The sequence below is a fragment of the Dermacentor variabilis genome, chromosome 7, assembly GCF_050947875.1.
Source record: "Dermacentor variabilis isolate Ectoservices chromosome 7, ASM5094787v1, whole genome shotgun sequence".
Taxonomy (NCBI): Eukaryota; Metazoa; Arthropoda; class Arachnida; order Ixodida; family Ixodidae; genus Dermacentor; species Dermacentor variabilis.
In genome coordinates, this window is record NC_134574.1 from 171,541,870 (window position 1) to 171,566,640 (window position 24,771).

At 46.1% G+C, this 24,771-nt stretch overlaps 1 protein-coding gene across 3 annotated transcripts in view; it reads left to right on the forward strand.

Moving 5' to 3' along the window:
- The window catches only part of mbt (serine/threonine-protein kinase PAK mbt), a 109,162-nt gene that overhangs the window by 78,845 nt on the left and 5,546 nt on the right, over positions 1–24,771 (forward strand). For all 3 annotated transcript variants that reach the window (XM_075700298.1, XM_075700300.1, XM_075700299.1), the window contains 4 exons: positions 8,388–8,576; positions 9,312–9,445; positions 12,465–12,591; positions 14,332–14,592. In XM_075700298.1, coding sequence (XP_075556413.1) covers positions 8,388–8,576; positions 9,312–9,445; positions 12,465–12,591; positions 14,332–14,592 — 711 coding nt within the window. The remainder of the gene's footprint in view (positions 1–8,387; positions 8,577–9,311; positions 9,446–12,464; positions 12,592–14,331; positions 14,593–24,771) is intronic.

Here is a 24,771-nt window from a genome sequence, read left to right on the forward strand (position 1 = left end):
GATGCAGACGACCATGCGGCTCAAGAGGCGTGCTCTGTAGAGGACCTTCACATTTTTTATAATGCTCTGGTCCATGGGCTGGAGGACACTCGGGGTATTGGGTGGCAGGAATTCCAAGCGGGTACACTCGAGATCATGGATGTGACCGTGTGCACTGCAGTTATCCACAAAAAGCAGTACCTTCCGCTTGTGCGACTTGAACTTCTTGTCAAGTTTGCAGGCGTAGTCGCTGAAGAGCTGCTGCGTGATCCATGCTTTTTTGTTGGCCTCATACCACACGGGCAGCGACTTCGCTCCCTTGAAGCACCTTGGGCTTTTTGATTTGCCAATCACAAGAAGCCGAAGCTTCTCTGTCCCCGACATGTTGCTGCCTACCATGATGGTGACGCGCTCTTCACTATGCTTCCCGCCGTGGCAGGGATCGCCAGACACAGAAAGGGTCTTATCAGGCAGCATCTTATAGAATAGAGCGGTTTCGTCACAGTTAAAAACGTTGTCTGGTGAAAACTGGGACAACAGCGACTCCAGAGTGTCCGAGCGGTAATGGGCAATAAGGGTCCGGTTGATGGCACCACTCTCGCCGCACATCCTCTTGAAAGCGAGGTCGTACCTTTTTTTGAAGTTACGGAGCCATCCGTCACTGAACATAAAGCCCTCGATGTTCATCCAGAGAGCGAGCATCTATGCCTTCTGCTTCAGAAGGTCTCCAGACACAGGAATCCATTTGGCAACTGTAGCACACAACCACATGTGGAGGGCTTCTTCGAGCTTCGGGTGGCTGCCGTCTCTAAAATTTTTCCTTTCCAAGCTGGAGGAAGACTTCGTTGCTTCGCCGAGAATCTTCGTCTTGTTTCTCATATAATCCGAGACCGTCTGCTTCCAAATGTTAAATTCTCGAGCAACTCCGCTTTGAGACCGGCGGCTTAGGACTTGCTGCACAATGGCGATCTTTTTCGCCATTGACATTGTGGTATATTTAGCACCACGCTTGCCAGCATTACCCAACGCAGTCTGCGCAGGCACTATCGGCGCCATTGGACACTTGACGCTATGCTTCCGTATACTAACACGTTCGATCACCGCGACCTTGACACAGCACACAAAGCAAACACCACTGCACTGTCACGCTGGCACCATTCGTACAAACTAAAAACATGGCCTACTCGCAGCGTCGTGCACGAAGAAAGAAACAAATCAGCTGCTGGATTGCCTTGACATGGCTATGGTGACATGGCTTACTAAGCTGAGACCGGAACTGCTTTAGTCACTCATAGCCACTCTACCGAACCAGGCAGAAACGATGATGATGGGCGGGGATTTTCGGTAGCGCCACCTCGTGGGGCAGCAAGAAGGTTCAAATTAAAACAAAAATGGCGTTCAGCAAGTCGAGCCATGCACCGGACAGAGTCGGTGGGTGCAAGTGCCATCGATCGAGTTGACTCAAGGAGTGTCCGAAAAATCAGACGAGAGGTTGCAAGGTGTCCGAACTTTCGGCAGTTGTTATACATTATGGTCTATGGGGAGAATGGCGGTGCTGCGAAGCTGACCAAATAATCGAGCATGTCCAAATTTTTGGAGTCTGGAAAATCGGTCGACGACTGTACACACCATATCAAATGGGGCGCTATTACGGTTTTCATGACGTTGCGTGACAGACAGGCACAGTGGGTGGCGCCTCAAAAATGTTTTGATCTATCATGTAGGGCTGATTGCAAAATTGGAATAGAAAAGTTTGGAATAGCTTTACGTTATAGCACCCCTGTTCTCGATCCCGCGTGTCTCACACCTTTTCTTGTTCACATGGGATCTAGCGACTGCAAAACGTATACGATCGCAGTCTGCAGGGGGAAACAACGGCGTGTTTCGGTTATCGCCTAATAAAACCGTTCACTGCACTTCCGACGGCACCACGCGCTGTGAAACAGATAGGTGAAGATGCTTATCGCAGTGGGATTGGCGGTGATAGCTGTGAATGCCGCGTGCGATGTCCCCGGAGAAGATCTGCTGGTACCGAAATGTCGAACTAAGTGCGCACCGGCGTTTTCACGTGAAGCAGGCAGGCGAGTATTGTGGTGGAGTTGCCGCAGCAGGCACCTATATACTGTTCTCAATCGCGCGCACTTCACACATTTTCTTGTTCACGTGGAATCTAGCGGGCGGAAAACGTATCATATGATCGCAGTTTGGCGACATACTGAACGTTGGTGTCCAAGAATCGTGTTTTCCGGGAACGTATGAACTGGTAAAAAATGAATGTAACTCTACTGGGTCATTTTTTTTGTGTGTGTTCACGGGAGCGTATGTAACGGGAATGCGTCAACGAGGTTCCAATGTATTTCAACCATTATGTTGTCACTACAGGTAGACGAAAGTACAGTCATTGCCTGCACCGAATTCTCATTGGCGACTACTAGATCGACTAAGCTTTGGTAGTTTCAGTACAGCCAAACCCACTTATAACAATACCGGTTTTAACAGTATATCGGTTATAACAATGAAAAGCTGCCGCACCGTCAACTTTTGTATGTTTCCTATGGGGAAATATCCTGCATACTACAATGTCCTCATGCCACATTATTGGTTATAACGATGTGGTCTGGCTGCTGTATGTCCTTGTCGAAAGGTAATGGAATACGAAATCCTTAAAAAGAAAAAAGTGAAATAGGAGCCGCTGCACGATAGCCTGTCACCCCAACTGCCGCCGCACGCTTCTCTACATGAGAGATGCACGCCAGCCTTGTGCGCATCTCTCCCATCGCCCTTCCACCCCTCCGAACACAAATGGGCTGCGGCTGTAGCTCTGCACCATGCCACCATGCAAGTGGTCCGCACCAACTGCACTGCTGGCGCTGCTCCTAGATTGCTCACTGGGCCCTCACATTTGGTTCTTCATTTTGTGGCCCTCGTTCTACGCAATTCTGTTACGGATTAAGTCGCTCGTGCTTGTCTTTGTTCATTGTGCTGAAGTAATTCCTGGCCACATTGTTTCTCAGCCTCAATTGACTCGCCGCCGAAATGGAAGGTGGCTGATCTGCCCGCTGATCATCAGCATTGCACAACATTCCCGGTGAAAAGAAAGCTCACCGCTATAGATTTGAAAACGAAGCGCTTCTAACCGATGAAGCGATCATGGTGAACGGGCTTGCATTGGATAGCCACATTGACAGCCATGAGACAGCAGCGCTGACGCAACAGGACAGGCTGCCTCAGCAATGTCCTCGCGGGAGGTACTGTAGGTGATTCAGTCCCTCACGGGCTTGTTTTCTCAAGGGACCTTCCGCTTCACTACGTGGAGTACCTGGATACCTTGGAGAAGGATGTTGGCAAGTTTCGCGTAAAGCAAGCAAGGCTGACGGACATGTGGTTTTGTTTTGCAAGCCAGTGGAAAGTACGTGGCGAGATGCTTGTGGCGATCACATCCCACCGTTCCTTCTGGATTTCTTGAGCAGAGATGCTGCCACGACAACCTTCCTGCATATTTTAAAAGGCGCCTTTTGGGGCCACCAAACTGATGCCTCAGTGGAGCTTGTATGTCACTTGCTGCCCATGACCCCTCTTAGCATTTCTTATAGCAGTGCCATTCTCGGAACGACAGCCGCGGCTTGTTAATCACACGTGATTGGAGCGCACAGGAAGCAGAGTTAAACTGTTAAACGAGTCGGCACAATCAGAAGCCTGGTGGAGGAATGTGGTGGGGAGGAGGACTGGCCTCCCCACCATTATAGTTTTCTTGGAACAGCTACACTCTCCCCCATTTTTTTTTCTTTATGCAACCCCGTTTTAACAATGGAATTTTCGTGGCACTGGAATATTGTTGTAAGTGGGTTCAACTGTATCACGGATCTTGGAATGAAAATATCGCATTTCTGCTTGACTCAATGTCCATATTGGCGCACGGTCATGCAGTCATAGTCCATATTATTGCATTTATTGTTGCAATTATTGCAGGCTGTCCAGAATTTTGGTCGTCCTTATGCATTAAGTCTATAGGGCTAGTAGCAGTGCTACGGGGCTGACCGAATAATCAAGCATGTCCGAATTATCTATGTATGAATAATCGGTTGCTTGTACATGTGAATAAAGGGAAAATCAGACATCCACCCGTTTGTAGCAATTGCTACAAAGGAAACCCATACGGGTTCCTCGAAAGAAAAGCCTCATAGTTAAAAAATTCGTCCTGGTCCGGGACTCGAACCCGGGACCACCGCCTTTCCGGGGCAGCCGCTCTACCATCTGAGCTAACCAGGCGGCTAGCAGATGGCAGGGCGAAGTCGAATTTGTCGACAGCACGAAGCAAAGGCAAGAGTTTGACGTAGTAGTTCTGCGGAAACCCGCAAGGTGGAGAGAAGTAATCAATAAAGGGAAAATCAGACCTTGCTACGAACGGGTGGATGTCTGACTTTCCCTTTATTCATTACTTCTCTCCACCTTGCGGGTTTCCGCAGAACTACTACGTCTGACTGTATGTGTGTTTACTATGTGTATTTGTGTACATGCATATGTGTGTTTGTGGTGGGCCAGTATTCATGTGCATATTTGTGTGCACGCGTGAAATTACCAGCTTAAGAAAACACCTCATATTCAGAATTATGTTCCCGTTATATCACTATTTCCTTTTTGTGTTGCCAGTTCTCCTACATTGTTTTGTGCGTAGCTCTGTATGTTGACTCAGTAATACTCTTTCTAACCAAATTCTGTCTGAAGTTCTCTTTATTCACAATTCATGCAACAACCTCTGTGGTTCCTAGGGGGTTTGAACTATAGCACTGGCTGACTGCATACCAGGCTCAGAATAATGTAAAACTACACCAATCTGTATTTATATCAAATCAGCCATTAGCCTTCCGTGATAGGTCAAAGTGGTTCGGGCCCAGCTTATATGGGCGGGCGGGCTGCGTCCATTTGGGCAGAGACCGAGCGATTCTGACCTATCTGTGAGGGCTAATTGCAGATTTGAAATAAAAACAGATTGGAATACCGTACGTACTTGATTGCAACGCGCACTCATTTTCCGTGACCAAAAACAGAATGAAAAAAAGAAACACCCTCGATTGTTATGCATATGTTTTTGTTGTGACCTTAAAAAGGAAAAGTCCTTTACTGTAGCGCACACCTCATTCTTTCACACAGAAATAAAGCTTTCTCTCATTCGGAAAAAGAAAGATTTACTTTCTATGCACTAAAGTTCATCATCAGCAGCAGCGGCAGCCTATTTTATGCCCACTGCATGACGAAAGCCTCTCCCTGCGATCTCCAATTACCCCTTCCTGCGTCAAACGATTTCAACCAGTGTCCACAAATTTCCTAATTTCATCGCTCCACCTAGTCTTCTGCCGTCCTCGACTGCGTTTCCCCTCTCTTGGTACGCATTCTGTAACCCTAATAGTCCAACGGTTATCAAACCTGCGCATTACATTACCTGCCCAGCTCCATTTTTTCCCCTTAATGTCAATTAGAATATCGGCTATGCCCGTTTGCTCTCTGATCCAAACCGCTCTCTTTCTGTCTCTTAACATCATGCCTAGCATTCTTCGTTCCATCGCTCTTTGTGCGTTCCTTAACTTGGTTTCAAGCTTCTTTGTCAATCTCCAAGTCCCTCTCCATATGTCGGCAACGGTAAAATGCACTGATTGTACACCTTCCTTTCCAGTGATAATGGTAAGCTTCCAGTCAGGAGCTGACAATGTCTGCCGTATGTGATTGAACCCATATTTATTCTTCTATGAATTTCCTTCTCATTATCAAGGTTCCCGGTGATTAGCTGACCTAGGTAAACATGCTCCTTTAAAGACTCTAGAGGCTAACTGGCAATCCTGAGCTCTTGTTCCCTTGCCCGGATATTCATCATTATCTGTCTTCTGCATATTAATCTTCAACCCCACTTTTACATCTCTCTATTAAGGTCCTCAATCATTTGTTGTAGCTCCGCTGCAGTGTTGCTGTATAGAACAATGTCATCAGCAAACTGAAGCTTGCTGAGATATTCGCTGTCGATCCTTACTCCTAAGCCTTCCTAGTTTAATAGCTTGTGGGATCTCTCCTCCCGTGCTCTTGGGACAAAGGAACGACAACACAGTAGTGCAAACAATCACAAGGGCATTTATTGCACCTTTCATAGATCAATGCCTGCTAGCAGAGTTGCTATCCACAAAACATGCCGATGGGCGCGCGACAAATCTAGAAGTCTGACTTACCGTGACCTGGTAGCGAGCGAATATGTTCGCCCCATGCTGGATCACAACGCCTGGTCGTTCGCGTGTACGGTCACGCCAACGGTGGCGCATTCCAAGGCGGCCACGCGAGGCAGTCTCGCAGAAGCATGGGTCGGCGGCGCGCGGGACGTCCACGCTGTTGCCGACCCGCCGGGAAAGAGACAGCCCGTCCTCCCCTGCGCCCCCAAGTAGCCCTGCCGTGAGGCGGCGTTAGCAACGCAACACTCGCGCCATCTCTCACACTGCGCCCCAACCACATCGACCGCCGCGGGCATTACGCAGGCCACGCTGCGAAGCCGGATTACAGGAGACGCGCCATGCGGGAAAAACATATCAGGGGACGCGCGAGAGTCGCGCATCCCCACAAGCTTGAATACTTCTTCCAAGCACGCAGTGAATAGCATCGGAGGGATTGTGTCTCCCTGTCTGATCCCTTTCTTTATAGGTATCTTGCTGCTTTTCTTGTGTAGAATTAAGGCAGCTTTGGAATCTCTGTAGATATCTTCCAAGCTATTTAAGTAAGCGGTCTGTACTCCTTGATTGCGTAATGCCTCTATGACTGCTGGTATCTCTACTGAATCAAATGCCTTTTCGTAATTTTTGAAAGCCTTATAGAGAGGCTTATTGTACTCTGAAGATTTCTCTATAACCTGATTAATGACAATGATGTGATACATTGTAGAGTATCCCTTCCTGAAGCCAGCTTGTTCCGTTGGTTGACTAAAGTACAGTGTTGCTCTTATTCTATTGGATATTATTTTGATGAATATTTTATATAATACTGGGAGTAAGCTAATGGGCCTATAATTTTTCAATTCTTTAACGTCTCCTTTTTGTGGATTAGTATAATGCTTGCATTCTTCCCATTTTCTGGGACCCTTGCCATCGATAGACGCCTCGTATAAAGAGCCGCCAGCTTTCCAAGCATTATATCTCCTCCATTTTTGATTAAATCGACTGTTATTCCGTCTTCTCCCACCGCTCTTCCTCATTTCTTGTCTGGTAAGGCCTGTCTCACCTCATCGCTAGTTATAGGAGGAGTTTCTATATCCTGTTCATTACTGTTTCTAATGGAGGTATCCTGACTCCTCTGGGTACTGTACAGGTCAGTATAGAATTCTTCAGCTGCTTTTATTATACTTTCAAGATTGCTGATGAATAAAAAAGTAGCAGTTTCACCCAAAAGGTGAAGCATCGATTACGATAGCAAATTAGTAGACAGCTATGCGAAGTAAGGATAGTACTTTTATCGGCTGCATAATCTTGTAAACATTCCCTTACTAACTAAATTAACAAGCATGGTGTCATGTGCGCACAAGCAAACATGAATTCATCTCACTCGATGACTGCGGAAACTCGTTATCAAAATGCTCGAGTGAGAAAGTGCGGTAGCAGGAGCGCGCGAATTGACCTTCGTGCTGCCTCTCGCTTCAGTGCAAACTAAGCAATGAGAACACAGTACGATGCACTAGACGAGTAGACCATAGCATGGACTCTGCCCCATCACAGATCATTTTCAAGATAGGGGCCACGTACGGCCGCATTGTACGCTGTAGTAGCCTGAGTAGAACGCCTCTCCTTCTGTTCGCACCAGTCCTGCACGCAAGTTTCGGAAACTCCAAACACCCGTGATGCGGCCCGATTTCCGTCCGTCTCTGCACGCGTGATCACTTTCCCTTTAATTGCGGCATTATGATGAACTAGGCATGTGTTCGCAGTCGGCACTTAGACGCTGGTAGAGCTAACGCAGGAAAGGGGAAAACCAGCACATGGAGGAGGCTATGGCAGCTAGGCTCGAAGCGGGTACAAGGGGGCCATTTTTAAATGCCGATGGCAATATGGCAATGCAAATTTAGTGTCTTACTCAATTCTAACACGCGTGCACTTTTTGAACCTATTTTATTCGAAAAAAGTGCGCGTTAGATTACAGTAAATATAGCAGTTTTACGTTTTACTAGCCCAGTGCGATACAATTTGCATACTGCCTCTTGGACAGGAAGGTGTTTCAAAGTAAGATGGTAATTTTTTTCAAACATGGTAGTGCCTCTGTGAAGCCACCATGTGGTTGTGCCTCCTGTGCCGTGCAAGCACACTTATTTGTACAACTACTACTGGCACTGCACATTCATTTCACAATGGGCATTCTAAAGCGGTGCTGTACTGCATTGCTCGCAGTTCCGAGCAGCGCTGCAGATGGTGGTGAGTTCAGGTGACCCTCGTGACAACTTGGACAACTTTGTGAAGATTGGTGAAGGCTCGACCGGCATTGTGTGCATAGCTACCGAGAAGCCCAGCGGCCGCCAGGTTGCCGTCAAGAAGATGGACCTTCGCAAGCAGCAGCGCCGGGAGCTTCTGTTTAATGAGGTCAGCAGCGGTGACAATGTGCATGCTTCAGTTTTGCCAAACTGTGTGGATAGAAAGACTTAAATGAGACCTGGAGATGTTAGCCTAGTGAAAATGCCTGGCATGCTACTGTGGATGATTCCGGTGAAAGATGAAATAAAAATGAATAGAAAAGAAACTAATGAGAGAAAAAAACAGTAAATTGAAAAAAAATTGCAAGCAATAAGCTAACAGTGCCTTTGTTGAGGCAAAGCAGAAGCTGCATTTCCCAATGTCCAAGAAGACCTTGCAGTTAAGGCATGCATCTCGATGGAGGTTCAGTACATTCAGTTACTTCCTTAATTTTTTGATGGGGTCGAGATGCAAAGACACCTGTGTACCGTGTATCAGGTGCAATGTTAAAGAACCCCTGGTGGTCGAAATTAATCTGGAGTCCCTCACTATGGCATGTCTCATAGTCACAGTGTGGTTTTGGCACATAAAGCTTCAGCATTTGATTTAATTATTTCCTTCATTTGTATAACATTCTCATGTGCGTATTATACGGGCCAAATCTTCATGATCATTGCATGTGCAAACCTGTGTAGTTATGAGGCATAACAATCTCTGAAAGTTCTGCTATAGATGGGTCTATGCTCTTCCTTCAGCATGGTAGACTGTGTCACTGCGCAAATAAGCCAAATTAGGGCACTTCTCTTCAAGAAATCTTCATTACGGTATAGCCTCGTTGCAACCCCTTTAACGACGCCTGCACAGGTGGTGATCATGCGGGACTACCATCATCCAAACATAGTTGAGATGTACGACAGCTTCCTGGTGGGCGACGAGCTCTGGGTCGTCATGGAGTTCCTCGAAGGTGGAGCCCTCACCGACATTGTCACACATGCCAGGTCAGTAGTGCAAAGGCTCTGATGTCTGCTGTGCGCTATTCCTTTAGCAGGGTGCCTTCCAACCGGGAAAACAAGGAATTCTCAGCCAATTTGTGTTTCCATCAGGGAAAATTAGCTGGAACATATTTTTAAAAAGAACGAAAGTCTCGCTAATGCTGGCTCGAGTAACATAAAGGAACCATAATGAATCGTCTTTGACGCAGTGTCATCAGTTGGAGGAGTCGCCAGTGTACAGTCCATAGATTGATTTTTCTGAACGCCCAATTTTTGGGACATGCTCGAGAGTTTGGACGGCTTGCGGCACCACCACGTACTCCATAGTCTGTATAGGAACGTCTGAAATTTCGGACGCAGGAACCCTTCGGCCGTGCAATTTTTTGGACTTTTTGCCCTGACTGCAGTTCCGAAACGGCATTAATCAAAGCCACTACCACCGCCATTTCGGTCATCACACCGCCCCGAACCGGCGCTCTCGCACGCAGATTAGCTGGAAGCCGTTGCCACCACCGCAGCACTGCTAAACCTAGCTACTTTGACATTCGCTATTAAGCTTCTAGTCATTTGGTGCCGTGTTTTTTCATTGAAAGAATTTGCCACTGTAAGCAATAGCACTAACTCTGCCTTTCTAATCTTCGCGATTGGCTTCGGAGTTTGGAAAGCATTACGCATTGCATGATGCTGGTTTCCAAAAGTCAGCTTTGCCTCGATACAGCAATGTTACGTGGTGAAGCAGAAACGGAGAATTGCGGCGAAGCTTAACAATCGTGGGAAGGGTCAATTGTCATGGGACACAGTATGTATTCCTTAATTATACACGCGTGCACCCGCCGTCTCCTGTCACAATACGAGCACCGATTTGCCTAATAAGTGCACTGGCAGGCGTTCAGACCTTTTTCAGATATGACTGTGGCGATTGAGCCCTTAAGGGCAGTAAAAGACATGCATTTATTTTTTCGGACTGCCCAATCTATCTGGCATTTTCACGGCCCTCAGGGTGTCCAAGAAATAGGATGTTGACTGTACGACTGACCAAAAGGATAATTCATATAGTCCGTGGGGCAAACGCGTGGCGGAAGAGTACGACAACAAACAGAACCGACACATTGAGAAATGAACAAGAAAGAAAGTGTGTGCTGCCGCTTCTTTGAAGGAGCTTGAGCTCAAAAAACAAAGTGTTGACTCACGCCGAGATGCAGATGTCTCTCATTCAAACCAAAATAAACCCTTTAAAGCAGTGAAACGCAACAATGAGGCGCTTTGCGTCGGCTGAGAGTATGCCAGGACAGTTGAGGTTGACTTTCCAGCTGTTGAGAGAGAATCTCACTTGTTGCAATGTTCGGGCCTCATACCAATGAGCTTGCTGTCAGTTGATATAAATAGCTTATATTCAAAAATATTTGCTTCTGTATGCGTCTCTTTTTATTCATATTTGAATATGTTTGACCTGATTTGCAATGGGCTTTACCATATTTTCTTCAAGGATACAGCTAACCTTGATATAACGAAATAGGTAAAGTCGACAATTTGCTTCTTTATGGATTCAAATTCGACCTTTCATGCAAATAAGTACAGTTACCAATCGATTTTTGTTACAAGGAAAGGGGCCACAGAATTTTCCGAATTATTGGGTTTTCGAAAAAGCAAATTTGTACAAGAAAACAATTTATTTTGATGAATTTGGGAGGTAGCGACGGATGATACGGCTATGTCACGTTGACAATATCTTCACATCAGCGATACAAATTAAGCGAAGTCAGCCACTCTTTCGCATGCACTCTGCCCCTGCAACTGATAGAGTCGCCCACGCAGAGACGACGCTATCATGAAATGCGCTGGCAGCGGGGAGCAAATGCTTTGTCTGCCTCTCGTTCCAACAAATCACCGAAACTCAAGATTGCGCAACCTCCAATACTAAACGCGTGGGATGACAGCTAACATGATGCCACACCTTCTCGGCATGCCCACTCTTTGCACACGCAGCAGATTACCTCTAAAGCAGGGTGCGCAGCTGCTTATGCCTTTTGCTGCGCTTACAGCCATGCGCAGCCACGGCCTAGACGCACGCTAGAAGTTGCGAAGCACTAGCTTACCTCCCCACCCCCACCCCCGCCCCCCCGCATGCGCGCGAGTGAGCTTCCCTCGAGCGAGGGGAGCTCGCTCGCTTGCGGGGAATTGCGAGCGAGCTCCCTTCCCCTATTTTCCTTTGATCCCTCGAGAAGGCTGAACTCTTGAAGCCACCATCTTTCCTGTCTCACCCTCGTACACTTTCACTCGCACCTACAGCACAACGTGCGCGGGCCGTGATAGGATCTTATCACGCTTGGACTTTATACGGAACATGATGCGGCTCCACTGTGGTGGTTGCTCTTGTGGCGGGGCGCCACGCCATTTGAGAGGTGCCTTTGCAAGCATTCGCTTGTAATTTAATCAGTTTACCAATGGCATCCGCGAATGTTTTTATTTATTGTCTCAGCAATCCTTGGCAGTGGAAGCAAAATTTTATTATATTGAAATCACATGCAAACATACTTCATTATATTGAGGTTCAGATAATGTGGTGTTCTATGGATATGAAGTTATGAAAAGTTAAATACGTTATATAGAGAATTTCATTATATTGAAGTTTGTTATGTCGAGCTTGAAGTGTATTTTATTCGCTGTGCGTTTTACTAACCCTTCCCTTCCGTTTTCTTTTTAATAAAATAAACACTACTCCTTACTATTCAAGCTGGAATAGGTATTATTATTTTTTTTTAACATGCTTACTAGACAGCGACAGCATCGGGCATCCTGACATAAAACAGTGTTCTGTGTCACTCAGGGAATTGTGCAAAGGCACTTGGGGAAAACTTGGAAAAGTCAGGGAATTTGAAAATGTAAACTTGGTGGACACCCTGTTTTAGTTACATGGTTCGGTATACTTACTAGCACTAAAGGTGCATGCCTGTCATATTATGCTTGTGTTCCATAGCTCTGGGTTCTCATTTATTTATTTATTATTATGATTTTTTTTATGCAGAATGGATGAAGAGCAGATTGCAACAGTCTGCAAACAGTGCCTGAAGGCCTTGGCATTCCTCCATTCACAAGGCGTCATTCACAGAGACATCAAGTCGGACTCCATACTACTGGCCAGCGATGGCAGGGTGCGTCACCAGTCTGGCTTTGTTCAGACATTTTCTGTACTCACGCAAAGGAAATATGATTCAGCTCTCGCCTGTTCTGAAACTTCGCATCTTTGGTTATTTTTAGGGATGAAGATGCCAAATTGTGTTGTGGCTTTTTCATTGCCACATTTGTGGCAGTAATTACAGGTTGCATCAGCAATTTTGGTGGCATGTTTTCTATGCACATAACTTTGTTGGGTCGGGAGTGTGATCTCATCCTTGCTTGTTTACAAAACAAATTTGCGTTCATTCACTCGAGATGATGATGATGATGATGATGATAATACCGTATTTATTCTAATCTAGGCCGATAGTTTTTTTTTTTTTTTTCAAGTAATCATTGCAAAGGCAGCACCAAAGGTAGCAGCAACTCCCGATATATTGGAACGTCAAATGGCGCAAAAGTGCCCCCAGAAGTTGGTTTTCCCTCACAGTGGCAGGGAAACACGCAAACACATATGAAAAGTGGTTTAGCCCGGCGGGGCACGGCTTCATCCACACGCTCTCCCTACCATGACCGTGCCGTGTTGGGTGAGCCGTCAACACACCCCTGCAAAAAATTATCCTGGCCTGCCGGCAGTGCTTGGTCGACAGCCAATCAGAGGCTCTTGTACCCTCATCGTGCAAGTACGAGTTGTATCGTTGCTTTTCTCATTCATTGTGTTTACACCTTGTGAGCCTTCTCCTGCAGTGTTGTGATGGCTAGTGCAAAGCGTCAGAATTTGCCTTTCGCCATGAAGCTTCAAATAATAAATAAGAGTCGAATGCAGTGAGAAGTCAGATGCTGCCGCAGCATACAAGATTCAAAAGGAGCACTCTCAGCACCATCTTGAAGAATAAGGGGGAGGCTAGCGCTAAAGCGGAGAAATGACCCAGTACCCACGGCGCCCTGGCGTACGCACAGCGGTGTGTAGAGGTGGGCGTGTACAAGTGGTTAATCTAAAATTGCTTCAGATGTGCCGGCTTCTGCATGCCCGGTGACGACTCTGAAAATTCTGAGAGTGCGATGAAGCCATTGCCGGTGTTGACGAAGTTTGGAGCGAACTGCCAGAATTTCCGGAAGCCCTTGACAGTTCAACAAACGACGAGTTTGCGAGTCCGGACGATGGTGTTGCGACCACGGAAAAGCCCAAAAATGAAGACTACATTGCCGACATAGTACCGAGCAAAAGTGAAAGTGGCCACAATGAGGAAAGCTACGACGGTCCTTTGCCCACATCCTCCGAGGTGATTGGCGCACTCACACTAGTCCAGCGCTTCTGCACGAATGTGGAAGGTTGCGGCCCCAGCTGCTCCGACTGTTTAGACAATTTGGGGAAGTGCATGCTGTCACAGCAGCAAAGTTGCCCAGGCAGAAAAATACAGGGCTATTTCATGCGTACCCTAAGCTAGTTTTATCAGTAAAGTGCTTTTACAAATACTATGTGCTTTTATGATGTCCAATACTTTAGCAGGCTAATATCAAATTATGCCCTATATCAAACCGACAGGTGTTTGTTTGCGAGTTCGATATAAGCAGGTTCGACTGTATTTTGCAATCCCCTTGAAGTTTAATGTATCCAGGGTCAATTGTAATAGCTGCTTTTAATCGCAGAAGAGATATAAAAGTGCAAAGTTTAGGCCTACCAAAGCCATAGTCGACTGGCAGGCTATGGGAAACCTTAGAACCATATTATGGGAGTCTACAGTGCTGCACTGGCGCACATTGTTCACTTGCAGGTTAAGCTGTCAGACTTCGGCTTCTGTGCGCAAGTATCCGTGGAACTTCCCAAGCGCAAGTCTCTTGTAGGCACACCATACTGGATGGCGCCAGAAGTGATCTCGCGGCTCCCGTATGGTCCTGAGGTGGACATCTGGTCCTTGGGAATCATGTGCATCGAGATGGTGGATGGTGAGCCACCATTCTTCAATGAGCCGCCGCTGCAGGCCATGCGGCGAATCCGGGACATGCCGCCACCAAAGCTCAAAAACACGCACAAGGTAAAAGCATGTTCCATAATGCTGCATTCTTTTTACCGTACAAGTGAGTCATCTTATTGCAGCATATGCAACACGATAATAATTTCGTGTGCTGGTTGTTTCATACTTAACTCTTTCGTTACCCTTAGAAATGAGCTCATTTTTGGGGCTTTTATATGTTAACATTTGATTTCAGGAGGTAGTAGTGGCAACATGTACAGTGATAAATAAGGTTATAGCCTGATCACTGGTATCTTCAATGGATGTATAGCAGTAATAATTGCTTGGAGAATTTCAAAGAAGCACCTTAAAGGGATACTAAAGCGAAACAATAAATCAGTTCTTAGACAATGAAGCATTGTCTAAGAACCCTGCAGGCAGTCATTTAAAAAAAAATAGTTTGATTATTATATGAGAAAATGAAGGTCCAAGTATCAGTATTTGAATTTCGCGCCGAAACCCCAGCGCCGGCACGTCAGCGTGACGTCAGGGATACTAAAGTATGTTTTCGCATTTGGGCCACGTTGGCTGAATAAAAGTTCCTGAAACTTGCCATGTTTATTATTTGGTTTGTTTAGAACAGAATGTAGTCAATCTGTACTAATTAGTAGGCCCTAGAAGATACCATAAAAATCCAAGACGTCACAGCCCCCAGGTGCGGGAACTTAAGTTGGCGTCGCCACCCGTATTTCATTCTTGCGCTTTTTCTGACTTACCAAACGTCTTATCGTTGTAAGAGTGGTGTTTTGGTGTTGTAGAACGGTAATTTACTGATGCAGAGGAAATAATTTTTCACGTTAGTGTCCCTTTAAGGATGTAAATAATAATTTGCTATTTTTAGTACATGTACGGAGAGTTGAAAAATCTAACTAAAATATGTGAAATATGCATCTGGTTCCTAGCTCCCAAAGTTTATAAGTTAGATCACGCGAAAAGATTATTACTCAGATTTATTGGTGTCAATACTAGGCATAGTGATGCCTATGCTATGCAAGAAAGCAGTATCTTTGCTAATGGGAAAATGGGTAACTGCATTTATTTACGTGTAAGGAGCATTTGCAGGTAAGCAGAACACTAAGGAGCATTGGATTTTACTCATTGCAGCAGGCATCTAGTTTGTATTTTACTGCTTCCTTTAGGCTTGCAAAGCAGGGGTTGTCAGGTAAGGAAAAATGCAGAAGCCTCCTCATACTCGAATAAAGGTGGCTTCTGTTAATTCGACTCTGACGAGCCCGTTGAAATATTGAATTATCCAATAGGTCGAATTGCACAAGATGCAAAGAAAACGCCAAAATGCACTGCTGATTCATTTGACAGTCAGTATTTTCCCATTTCGCACGCGCTGCCAAATCAAATGTGCATCCACTTTCTGTTTGTCCAAAGTCAGAAACTAGCATAAAAATGACGTTAAAGCACCTAAACAAAGTAGAAACTCAATGCACGCCTGATTTTTCAACAAGAAAAATAGGCAATGGTCCAATAAGTCTCACAGCGGCAGCCAGTTCCCTAAAGTCAGCTTCGCCGCAATACATTTGTGTTATGCATTAAAGCATACGAACGCCACCGAGGTTGTTTTTGTATCGAGTCCTTGGGTCTGGAAATATAGGGGGAAGAAGGGGGTATATTAGAATCGCATAAGCATCGTACTCAGACATTGTGAGCTACGGTTAATGCTTTAAGGTCTTCCCAGGTCAGGCCGAAAACAGACATTTTCAACAGGAGATTTGACGTGTCATCAACACATTCGTTGTCCCCTAAGCTCCGCCGAGATAGACGCTACCATTAAAGGGACCCTGAACCACTTTTTATCAAAGAAGAGAAATGCATTTGAAGTTAATAGCATACCTGCCAACTCTTCCGAATTTTCCGTAAAATGTACGAATTTCGAGCAGTCTTACAATATTACAAATCTTGCTTGAAATTTTAAGTAAAGCATTTTATTTGCAAGGAAAAGAAACATAAAAATGTAGTAAAACTACACCCTGGTACTTTGCGCTGCCACGAGAGGGCAGTATGTATGTGTGGTATCATCAGCAGCAGTTGCAAAGTATCAGTGACTTCTGTCGTCTACTAGGGGGGTCATGAATCCATATCCAAAGCTCGATAGTGCTGACAGCGCCTCCGCAAACCTGTTGCCATGCTGTTGCCTCCGTTCATGCGGGCTCGCAGGTTTGGTTTTCAGTCAGCTTCAATGACTGCAGTGTTGGCCTCGCCTTTTGTATGACTAGCTGCCGCGTCGGGCGCAGTGCGACTCCGGCCTGTAGCGACTTTGCAGTGCAATGGCAGGCTCGAAGCCCTGACAGTACTTCCAAGTGTTTTTGAAATCGCACATGGCAGAATTTCCATGCTTTGTGCTGTCGAAGAAAGGAGAGAAGTTCAGATTCTGCACCACGTGTGCCTGTGATGTGAACATCTCGCATGGCGGCAAGTCTGATATCAAGGTCCACATTGCTTCGAAAAACCATCAGGGATATGTGCAAGCCGCGCACAGCCAGCCAAGCCTAGCAAGTTTTGTACACAGCAACGACCTCGGTGTGATTCGTGCAGAATGCCTCTTCACGGCATTCTTAGTTGAGTTTTAGTGTCAGCAGTCATGCCGGACCGCTTTTCCGGAAAATGTTCCCCAAGTACAAAGAAGCGAAACGCTACGCTTGTGGACAAACAAAGACGATGTCAATTGTTTGGGAAATGGCTGCCAATGCAGAGACTCCTTTGCTGGATGCCCTAAAACAGCAAGTATTTTTGATCGCTGTGGATGGCAGTAACTATAAGGATATGCAGCTTTGCCCTATTGTTGCGACATATTTCCTTGAAAGAAATGAGTAGAGTCAAAAGCCGCCTTCTTTGCCTCAGGACAATCCAAGGGGAAGCGACGGGTCACAAGATTTCAAATATGCTTCTGGACGAGATGAAGTCTCGGAATTTGCCTGTTGGAAACCTGTTGGCTATGTGTTCATACAATGCCAATATCATGATCGACAAGAAAAACAGTGTTTCTACTGCATTGAGAGAGAGGCTCAACCAGGTTTGATAGGCGTTAGTTGCCCGTACCATCTCAACAACTTGGCCACCCAAAAAGGAGCTTCATGTCTTCCTGTAAAGATTGATGATGTTTTGGTTTACTTTATTTTTTTTACTTAGATAAAAGCTCAAAATGGAAAGGTCGACTTGAGAGTTCCAAAAAAATGCATGACGCCGAGGTCAGAAAGATGTTGAAGCATTCGCCGACACATTAGCTGTCATAGGGGAAGTGTTCGAAGAGGCTGCTCAACCAGTGGAAACCACTACTCAGCTTTTTTTTTACCTGAAACAAAGCTGTGGAACAAGCAGACCTTGTTTTTGGAGTCATACCAAATTCCGAAGACTTCCTCACAAACCTCCAAGAACCCTGTACTGACCCCATAGTCTGTTACACATCTTCATAAGAATGCTGCAGGCCTCAGTAAAAAAAACCCCGATGGCGATAAACTCTCGCCAAAGAGAAAAGGAGCTCATTCTGGACCTCAAGCAAAAAAAATTGAAACTTCATACCAAGGATTCTGGGGAAGCCAGCAATGTGACCCGTGAGGAGCGCCTGTTTTATTTTTTGTCATCGGAGCTAAACAGGGCATGCTGTCTTTGTCTCCAAAATGTTATACCACTTTTTGAGAAGGCAAATTGCCTTCTTCAGGCACAGGCCCCTCAGATTCAGGTACTGAGGGGTCTCTTGAACCACCTTTTCGAGAATCTCCTGACTAGATTTGTGTGCCCAGGTGTTGTGAAGGCATATGATTCATTGCTGGAAGTTGACTATGGAGCTGCAGAGAACCAGAAAGGTGATGAAGACATAGTCACTAGCACCACAACCTACTTTGTGGCTGAAGCACTGAGCTGCATTGAGAGAGAGCAGCTCTTCTCTGCTGTACGTCTGTACTTACAGCAGCATGCAATTACATTCGCCACAAATTCCCACTAGAAGACGTCAATCACAAGATGGCTGAAGTTGCTGAAGTACAAGCTCTGGAAATTGCTTCATTCAACAGCGTACATAATTTTATTATGGCATTTTCTGCTATCCTACCCCAGCAGAGCGGTGAATCAGAAGAAGAAGCAATCGACGCACTCGAAGTCAAGTTTGCCAACTTGCAAGCACATCAGGTTCCAGCTGATGTATTGCATTGGCCAAGGTGCGACATGCAGTGGTCACAATTAGGAAGTGTTCGAAGTGTCGACGGACATCTCAGGTTCAACAGAATTTCAATGGTTATGCTGGGTATTCTCTCCATTCCCCACAACAATGCTGAGTCTGCGAGAATATTCAGCACTGTGAACAAAACTCGGAATGGAGTTTCGCTCATCTGTGTATGAGAAAGCACTCGAAAGTCTGCTGATGGTCAAGGGGCACCAGAGTGGTACTTGCTTTGAGCAAACCTACAGGGAGAAGTTTCTGAAGCAGGCAAAGTCGGCAACAGCAAAATCATTACTAAAATAAATTGTGCCCCAGTGGAGTTCTCGCTCTTTACTCTCCAAGACACTGATATCATTTGCGGTTATGAAAACATGAGTAAACTTGTCGCAAAAAGTAAATCCCTTAAAAAAAAAAAAGTGCTGTCGCCCCCCCCCTCCCCCCTCGCGATAGTTTTACGAATTTCCAAATCTTCAGGTTGGCAGGTATAAAAATAGGTTGAATATAGGTATGAAATAGGCAAGCGTGCGTGTGGTCTGACCTTAAGTTTCGTGTGGTTTGAGGCTAGTTGAGCGTTCCAAACTAGTCGAAATTAGCTAGACCCGCCAGTTACAACACCGATGAGCATGGAGGTCAAAGTCATTGCCTAAGCTTAATTTTTGTGCAGGCGGTCGCGGCCGAGCATACATGAGCAGACGATAGTCAGCTTCTTGCGCAAGTACATAATTATAATCGAAATTAGAAAGTACATTTTCACTTACTTCAGCCTGTTTATTGAACTTCGTCAGTAAATATACACAGCAATGGTTGGAAGAAGCGCACTGATCGAAACACACTCCTTGATTGACATCAGCTATTGGCCAGTGGGAGCCGTGTATGGGAATCTGCTTTATTACAAAATAAAGCATTGAAAAGAGAATCAGGAGCAGGCTTCTGTTGAAAAGAGGAGGTTTGAGGAAAAGGAGACTTCGTGCTCCGCTTTCAAGCTCCACGCGTCACATGTGGCAGGAAAACTTGGCTAATATGTTCACAGCAGCGTGTGCTGTCCACAGACATGTTTTTTTCACCAAACCGAGGGGTGGTTCAGGACCCCTTTAAAGGGTTTGCTATTCAAGTTATCATAGGGATCAGGTGCAGCCCTGCTGACTGGTTAATTAAGTTCGAATTATGCGGCGAAGGGCCAATTTTAGGATCGAAATAACAAAAGTTTGAGCCCATAGAAATGCGTGGGCGCCAGCAGGGACCTTTGGCTGGGATCAAATCACCCGAAGTCAAATTAGCGGAAGTCTACTGTGTTGTGTTCGATCAGCTTTTCTATGCAAGCAAGGTGGTCTAGTGTGCATTCAACTGGTGCTGGAGCCTCCACATGCTTTGTTCAGTTCGTGTACAGCCCTGTGCAATAGCGTGGAGCGTTGCATAAAATTGCATGCTAATGAGTTAGGGCACTTGCACAGGCTGTGTTCAAGATATACATGATTAGACAGCTAATCAAGCTTCTGTCGAAGGTCAATCTGAAGTCGACTGTGTGAAATTGACATGGTGGGAAGTATTGCTTGTAATAATTTGGACATACGCTGTCCAAGCAGTGACAGGTAAAAGCAACCCACGGTGGCGAAAATATAGCTGCACTTGATATTAGTTGAACACAATTTTCAAAATAACACCCACCATGAGCACCTACCATAGCTTTAGGCATCGTAAAAACAGCCTACAGTTGACCAATTTTCCGGACCGTGCGGGGACTGAAAAATAGCCAGAAAAATCCAACAACCTGAAAAACTCGTTCACCCCAAAAAATAACATTAAGATGTCTAATAATGCCCTGCCTCGTACTATGCTTGGAGAAGATCAGATTTGCTTGTATTTGCACAAGGGTCTCCGTATGCAGTCTGACAAGCGCATGGCTGTGTTGGTGATCTGTGTTGCCTGAGATCATCATGGAGATCGAAGAAATGAGCCATATTTCTTCGCACCTCTTGGCTCTCATGAAGGCACACGAGGGGATGCCAATCACACAAATGCGAAGCCGCACAAACACACACAAAGATGCGACGTCTTCATAAAAACTTTTAAAAAAAGACTGATCCTACATTAAAGTGCAACTCCGGCGATTTTTTGACCATGTCAAGGTAATAGAATATTTAGGTTTTCAAGACCCCCCTGTCACGTGTCTGATAGTAGAATTGTTTCATAAATTCGAAAGTAATTTTAAATAAGCAAAAAGGTGCGAGAACGAAACCGAAACCTGACTAACAGCCGAGCAAATCTCTTCGTGTGACGTCACGAGTGTCTCCACCGGGGAAGGCGCGCAAGGCATGCCGGTCTCACCCGCTGGCTGTGATGAGCAGATGCTCGGCTGAATCATGACCGTGCCGGATCTTTGGGTGACAATGTCAGCTGCACCAGCTCTACAGATCTGTCAAATATTGAGAGGGATGATTCTGACGAATTCGGTAGCCATGCATCGCCATTCGCATCCGACCCGCCATCACGAGAGCCACTGCCCATGCGCTACATATCGTGCTGCAACATGAGGACCAAGGGTAGCCCATACTACTGATTTTATACGTGCTGCTTGCTATTTTAGGTGTTTTACCCCTTCTCAGGGAAACGCTTTGCATGCTTACTGTAAGATGTGGAGCACAACTTTCCGCATTTGTATCTCACAAAAACGCCGCTGACAATCGAAAGTGCTGAACAGTGCATTCGTTTACATTGATCGGCAGGTGCAGTGAGCACTCGTCGTTCGCTTGAGATATAATACTAGCCGCTCATCGTTGACATCAAATAATGTCAGGACATATCAAAAAAGGCTGATCTTGTGCGTGTAGGCACCGTTGCACCACTCTGAATCGCGCTGATATGAGCGACCACACACCTTCAAAAACAGCGAGCGGGAGTCTGTAGTATGGAAGCGTTATGCTGCCTACTTATCATTCTTTGTACTGTCTTCATGCACACAATATGTTCGTAAAGTGGACATAGACGAGGTTCTTGCGTGCGTAATGTTTCATTTAGAGAACACATAGTTTTCTCGCAGAAACGCCGATGCCAGTATAGAAACCGTTGGCAGCTGAACAAGGCAGTTGTTTACGCTGCTGTATCGAACGAGTCTATGCTCGCTGCCCATTTGGGATACGAGGCAAGCATTAGCTTCAGGTCAGTCGCTCAGGTCCGCCAGCAGCAGACGCATGAACTACGCGACTGTGACATATAGGCTTAACCTCGGCTGAATGCAATTGGCATCGGCTCAAACTGTGTGTGCGGATGGCAAGGGTGAAGTTCGTGCAGCCAACAATGCAGCACCACTTGTCAGCCCCAGTCACTTGTCCATCCACAGGGAACACAAATTCTCGTGGCACCAACTTTTTAAACGAAATACTAGCTCACAATTGTCGACTCCTCCGCGCCCTCGTTGTTGTCGTCTGCATGATCCCGGCATGCTCCGAGTGGGACTCCCTTCACGTCATACACAAGGTTGCCTGTAACTGAGGAGCAGGTAAGGTAGGGTGTTCGAGGCAATTTAATAATTCATTTAAGAAATCTGTGCAACTCGGAAACCTGCTTTTTTGAGGAAATGAAGGAGTGTGCAGAGGAACGTACCCAGCAAATTTCATTGAAATCCCTTGACATCGAAAAATCGCCAGAGTTGCCCTTTAAGTGATTATGACGACAATGCTGACCAAAAACAGAAAGGAACAAGAGAAGGTGCCGTTCCCTGAAGCATTTTGTCAACCAAGGAAGAGTGAGCATGGCCTCTGAGATGAGAAAATGTTGTGTGCTCTCTACTGGAAGCGTGTGCCTCCCAATCTTGGAGGCTATAGAGCAGGCCACTGGATGCCAAGCCTAACCAAGCCAGTCAAAAATCCAACATGGCGGCCCCCATGATTGTGTGGCACGGCTTTAAACGAGCGATTAGGTCAAAACATCGAAGTTTGGGGCCTAAATTTGCCTGAAAAATCAGTCACAAAAACGCATTACAGTCGCAGACTGATTTTCCAGACTCCAAAAATTCAGACATGCTCGATTATTCGGTCTGCTTCGCGGCACCACCATTCTCCCCATAGACCATAATGTATAACTGCTGAAAGTTGGGACACCTTGCAACCTCTCGTCTGATTTTTCTGACACTCCTTGAGCCAACTCGATCGAGAGCACCATGCACCGACTCTGACCGGTGCATGGTTCAACTTGCTGAACGCTATTCTTGTTTTGAACGGAGCCTCCTTGCTGCCCCACGAAGTGGCACTACTGCAAATCCCCGCTCATCATCATCGTTACTGCCTGGTTCGATAGAGTGGCTCTACAGCAGTTCCGGTTTCAGCTTAGTGAGCCATGTCAAAACAATCCAGCAGCTGATTTGTTTCTTCGCAGACGACACTGCGAGTAGGCCACGTTTTTCGTTTGTGCGACTGGTGTCGGCATGGTGGCGTTTGCTTTGTGTGCTGCATCGAGGTTCCGGTGATCCAACGCGGCATACGGAAACATCGCGTCAAGTGTCCAATGACGCCGACAGTGCCCGTGCAGACTGCGCTGGGGAATGCTGACAAGCGGGTGCCGGGAGGCCTAAGATTTGTCGCCTTCCGATGTGCTCCCTACTGATGCGGAAAATGTTCTGCCGAGACCTGCACAGTGGTTGCATTGCGATTCCGGACACCGTCTCATTTGACAGTTTCACAGGTGCTGACACTGCTGAACTGACATGCGCAGAACTCGACAACGGCGAGATCATTCGTCAGGTTTCTGCTGCACCACCGGACGATGACTCTCGAATCGAAGATGACGCACCATGTGCTATGCTGCCATCGCATGCAGAGCGTATACAAGCAGTGACTGTGCTTTCAGCCGCCTATAGTGACCGTACGACACCGTACAGCCCACTCTGAGATACAGGCTTATCTGATTGCGCGTAAATGGCACAGCGTGCAACGGTGCATTCACGATTTCTTCAAGTCTACGGCCGAGCCCGAATAAGTGCGTGGAAATAAATTATTTCATTTTTTTTTTTCTTAATCTGTCTTTTCGGACACCTGTTTATTCGGACATTTCCGCAGTCCCCGTGAGGTCTTAATAAACGGTCGGCGACTGTAGTTCCATGGGAACCCTGACGGTGCATTTATGAAGTCCATAATATCCATGAAATAAATATTTTTGGAGTCCAAAAAATCTGTCGGATGGAAAAGTTGACAACCCGAGAGAAGCTTCTGTCTTCACTGCTGTTGCCATTTCGAAAATTATGTTGCCGAGTCGACCAGTGCCCAAATTTCTCGTCTTTTGATTGAAGTGCTAGGAGCATTGGAGGATAGTTTTCACAATACCTCTAGTCAAAGTTTCATTTTTCCATACTCCCCTGTCTACCAGAAACTGTCAAATCTGACAAATAGTTATAGTTCAGTCATAATTTCAGATGGTGGATAATGTTACTACAGTTGCCGATTGATTTCTTGGATCTTGCGGGGACCGAAATATAGTCCGAAAAATCAAACAGTCTAAAAGCTCGTTTAGCCAAAAATATATATATATATATACTATTAGTCTTACAATGGCTTTAAATATATCTAATAATGCCCTGCCTCTTACTACACTTGCGGAGGATCGGACTTGGTTGGACTGGTGCGGCGGGCCCGGGAGACAGCAAGAGCCGCAGGAGCCCTGGACTAAAGGCGCCTCCGGCACAAGCAGAAAGACATCTGCTTGTCCTTTCTTTTACTTTTTTAAAATAAATGTTTCTCCTCCTCCTGTGCAGGAGTGACGTCTCCCTATACATTCAATAACATCACCACGTTGGCGATCTCCGCCAACGAAGTTTGCCATGGAGATCGAAGAAACAAGTCACGTTTCTTTGCACCACTTGGCTCTCGCGAAGGCACAGGAGGTGGAGCATGCAAATGCGAAGCCGCATGAACATGTACAAAGATGCAACGTCTCCGAGACACACCTTCTCAGTGGACAAACCACATGCAAAATAGGAACTGAAGCTTTAGAGAAGAAAATGAACAAAAGAAATACAGATGCCGTACTAAGTGGCTAGGACA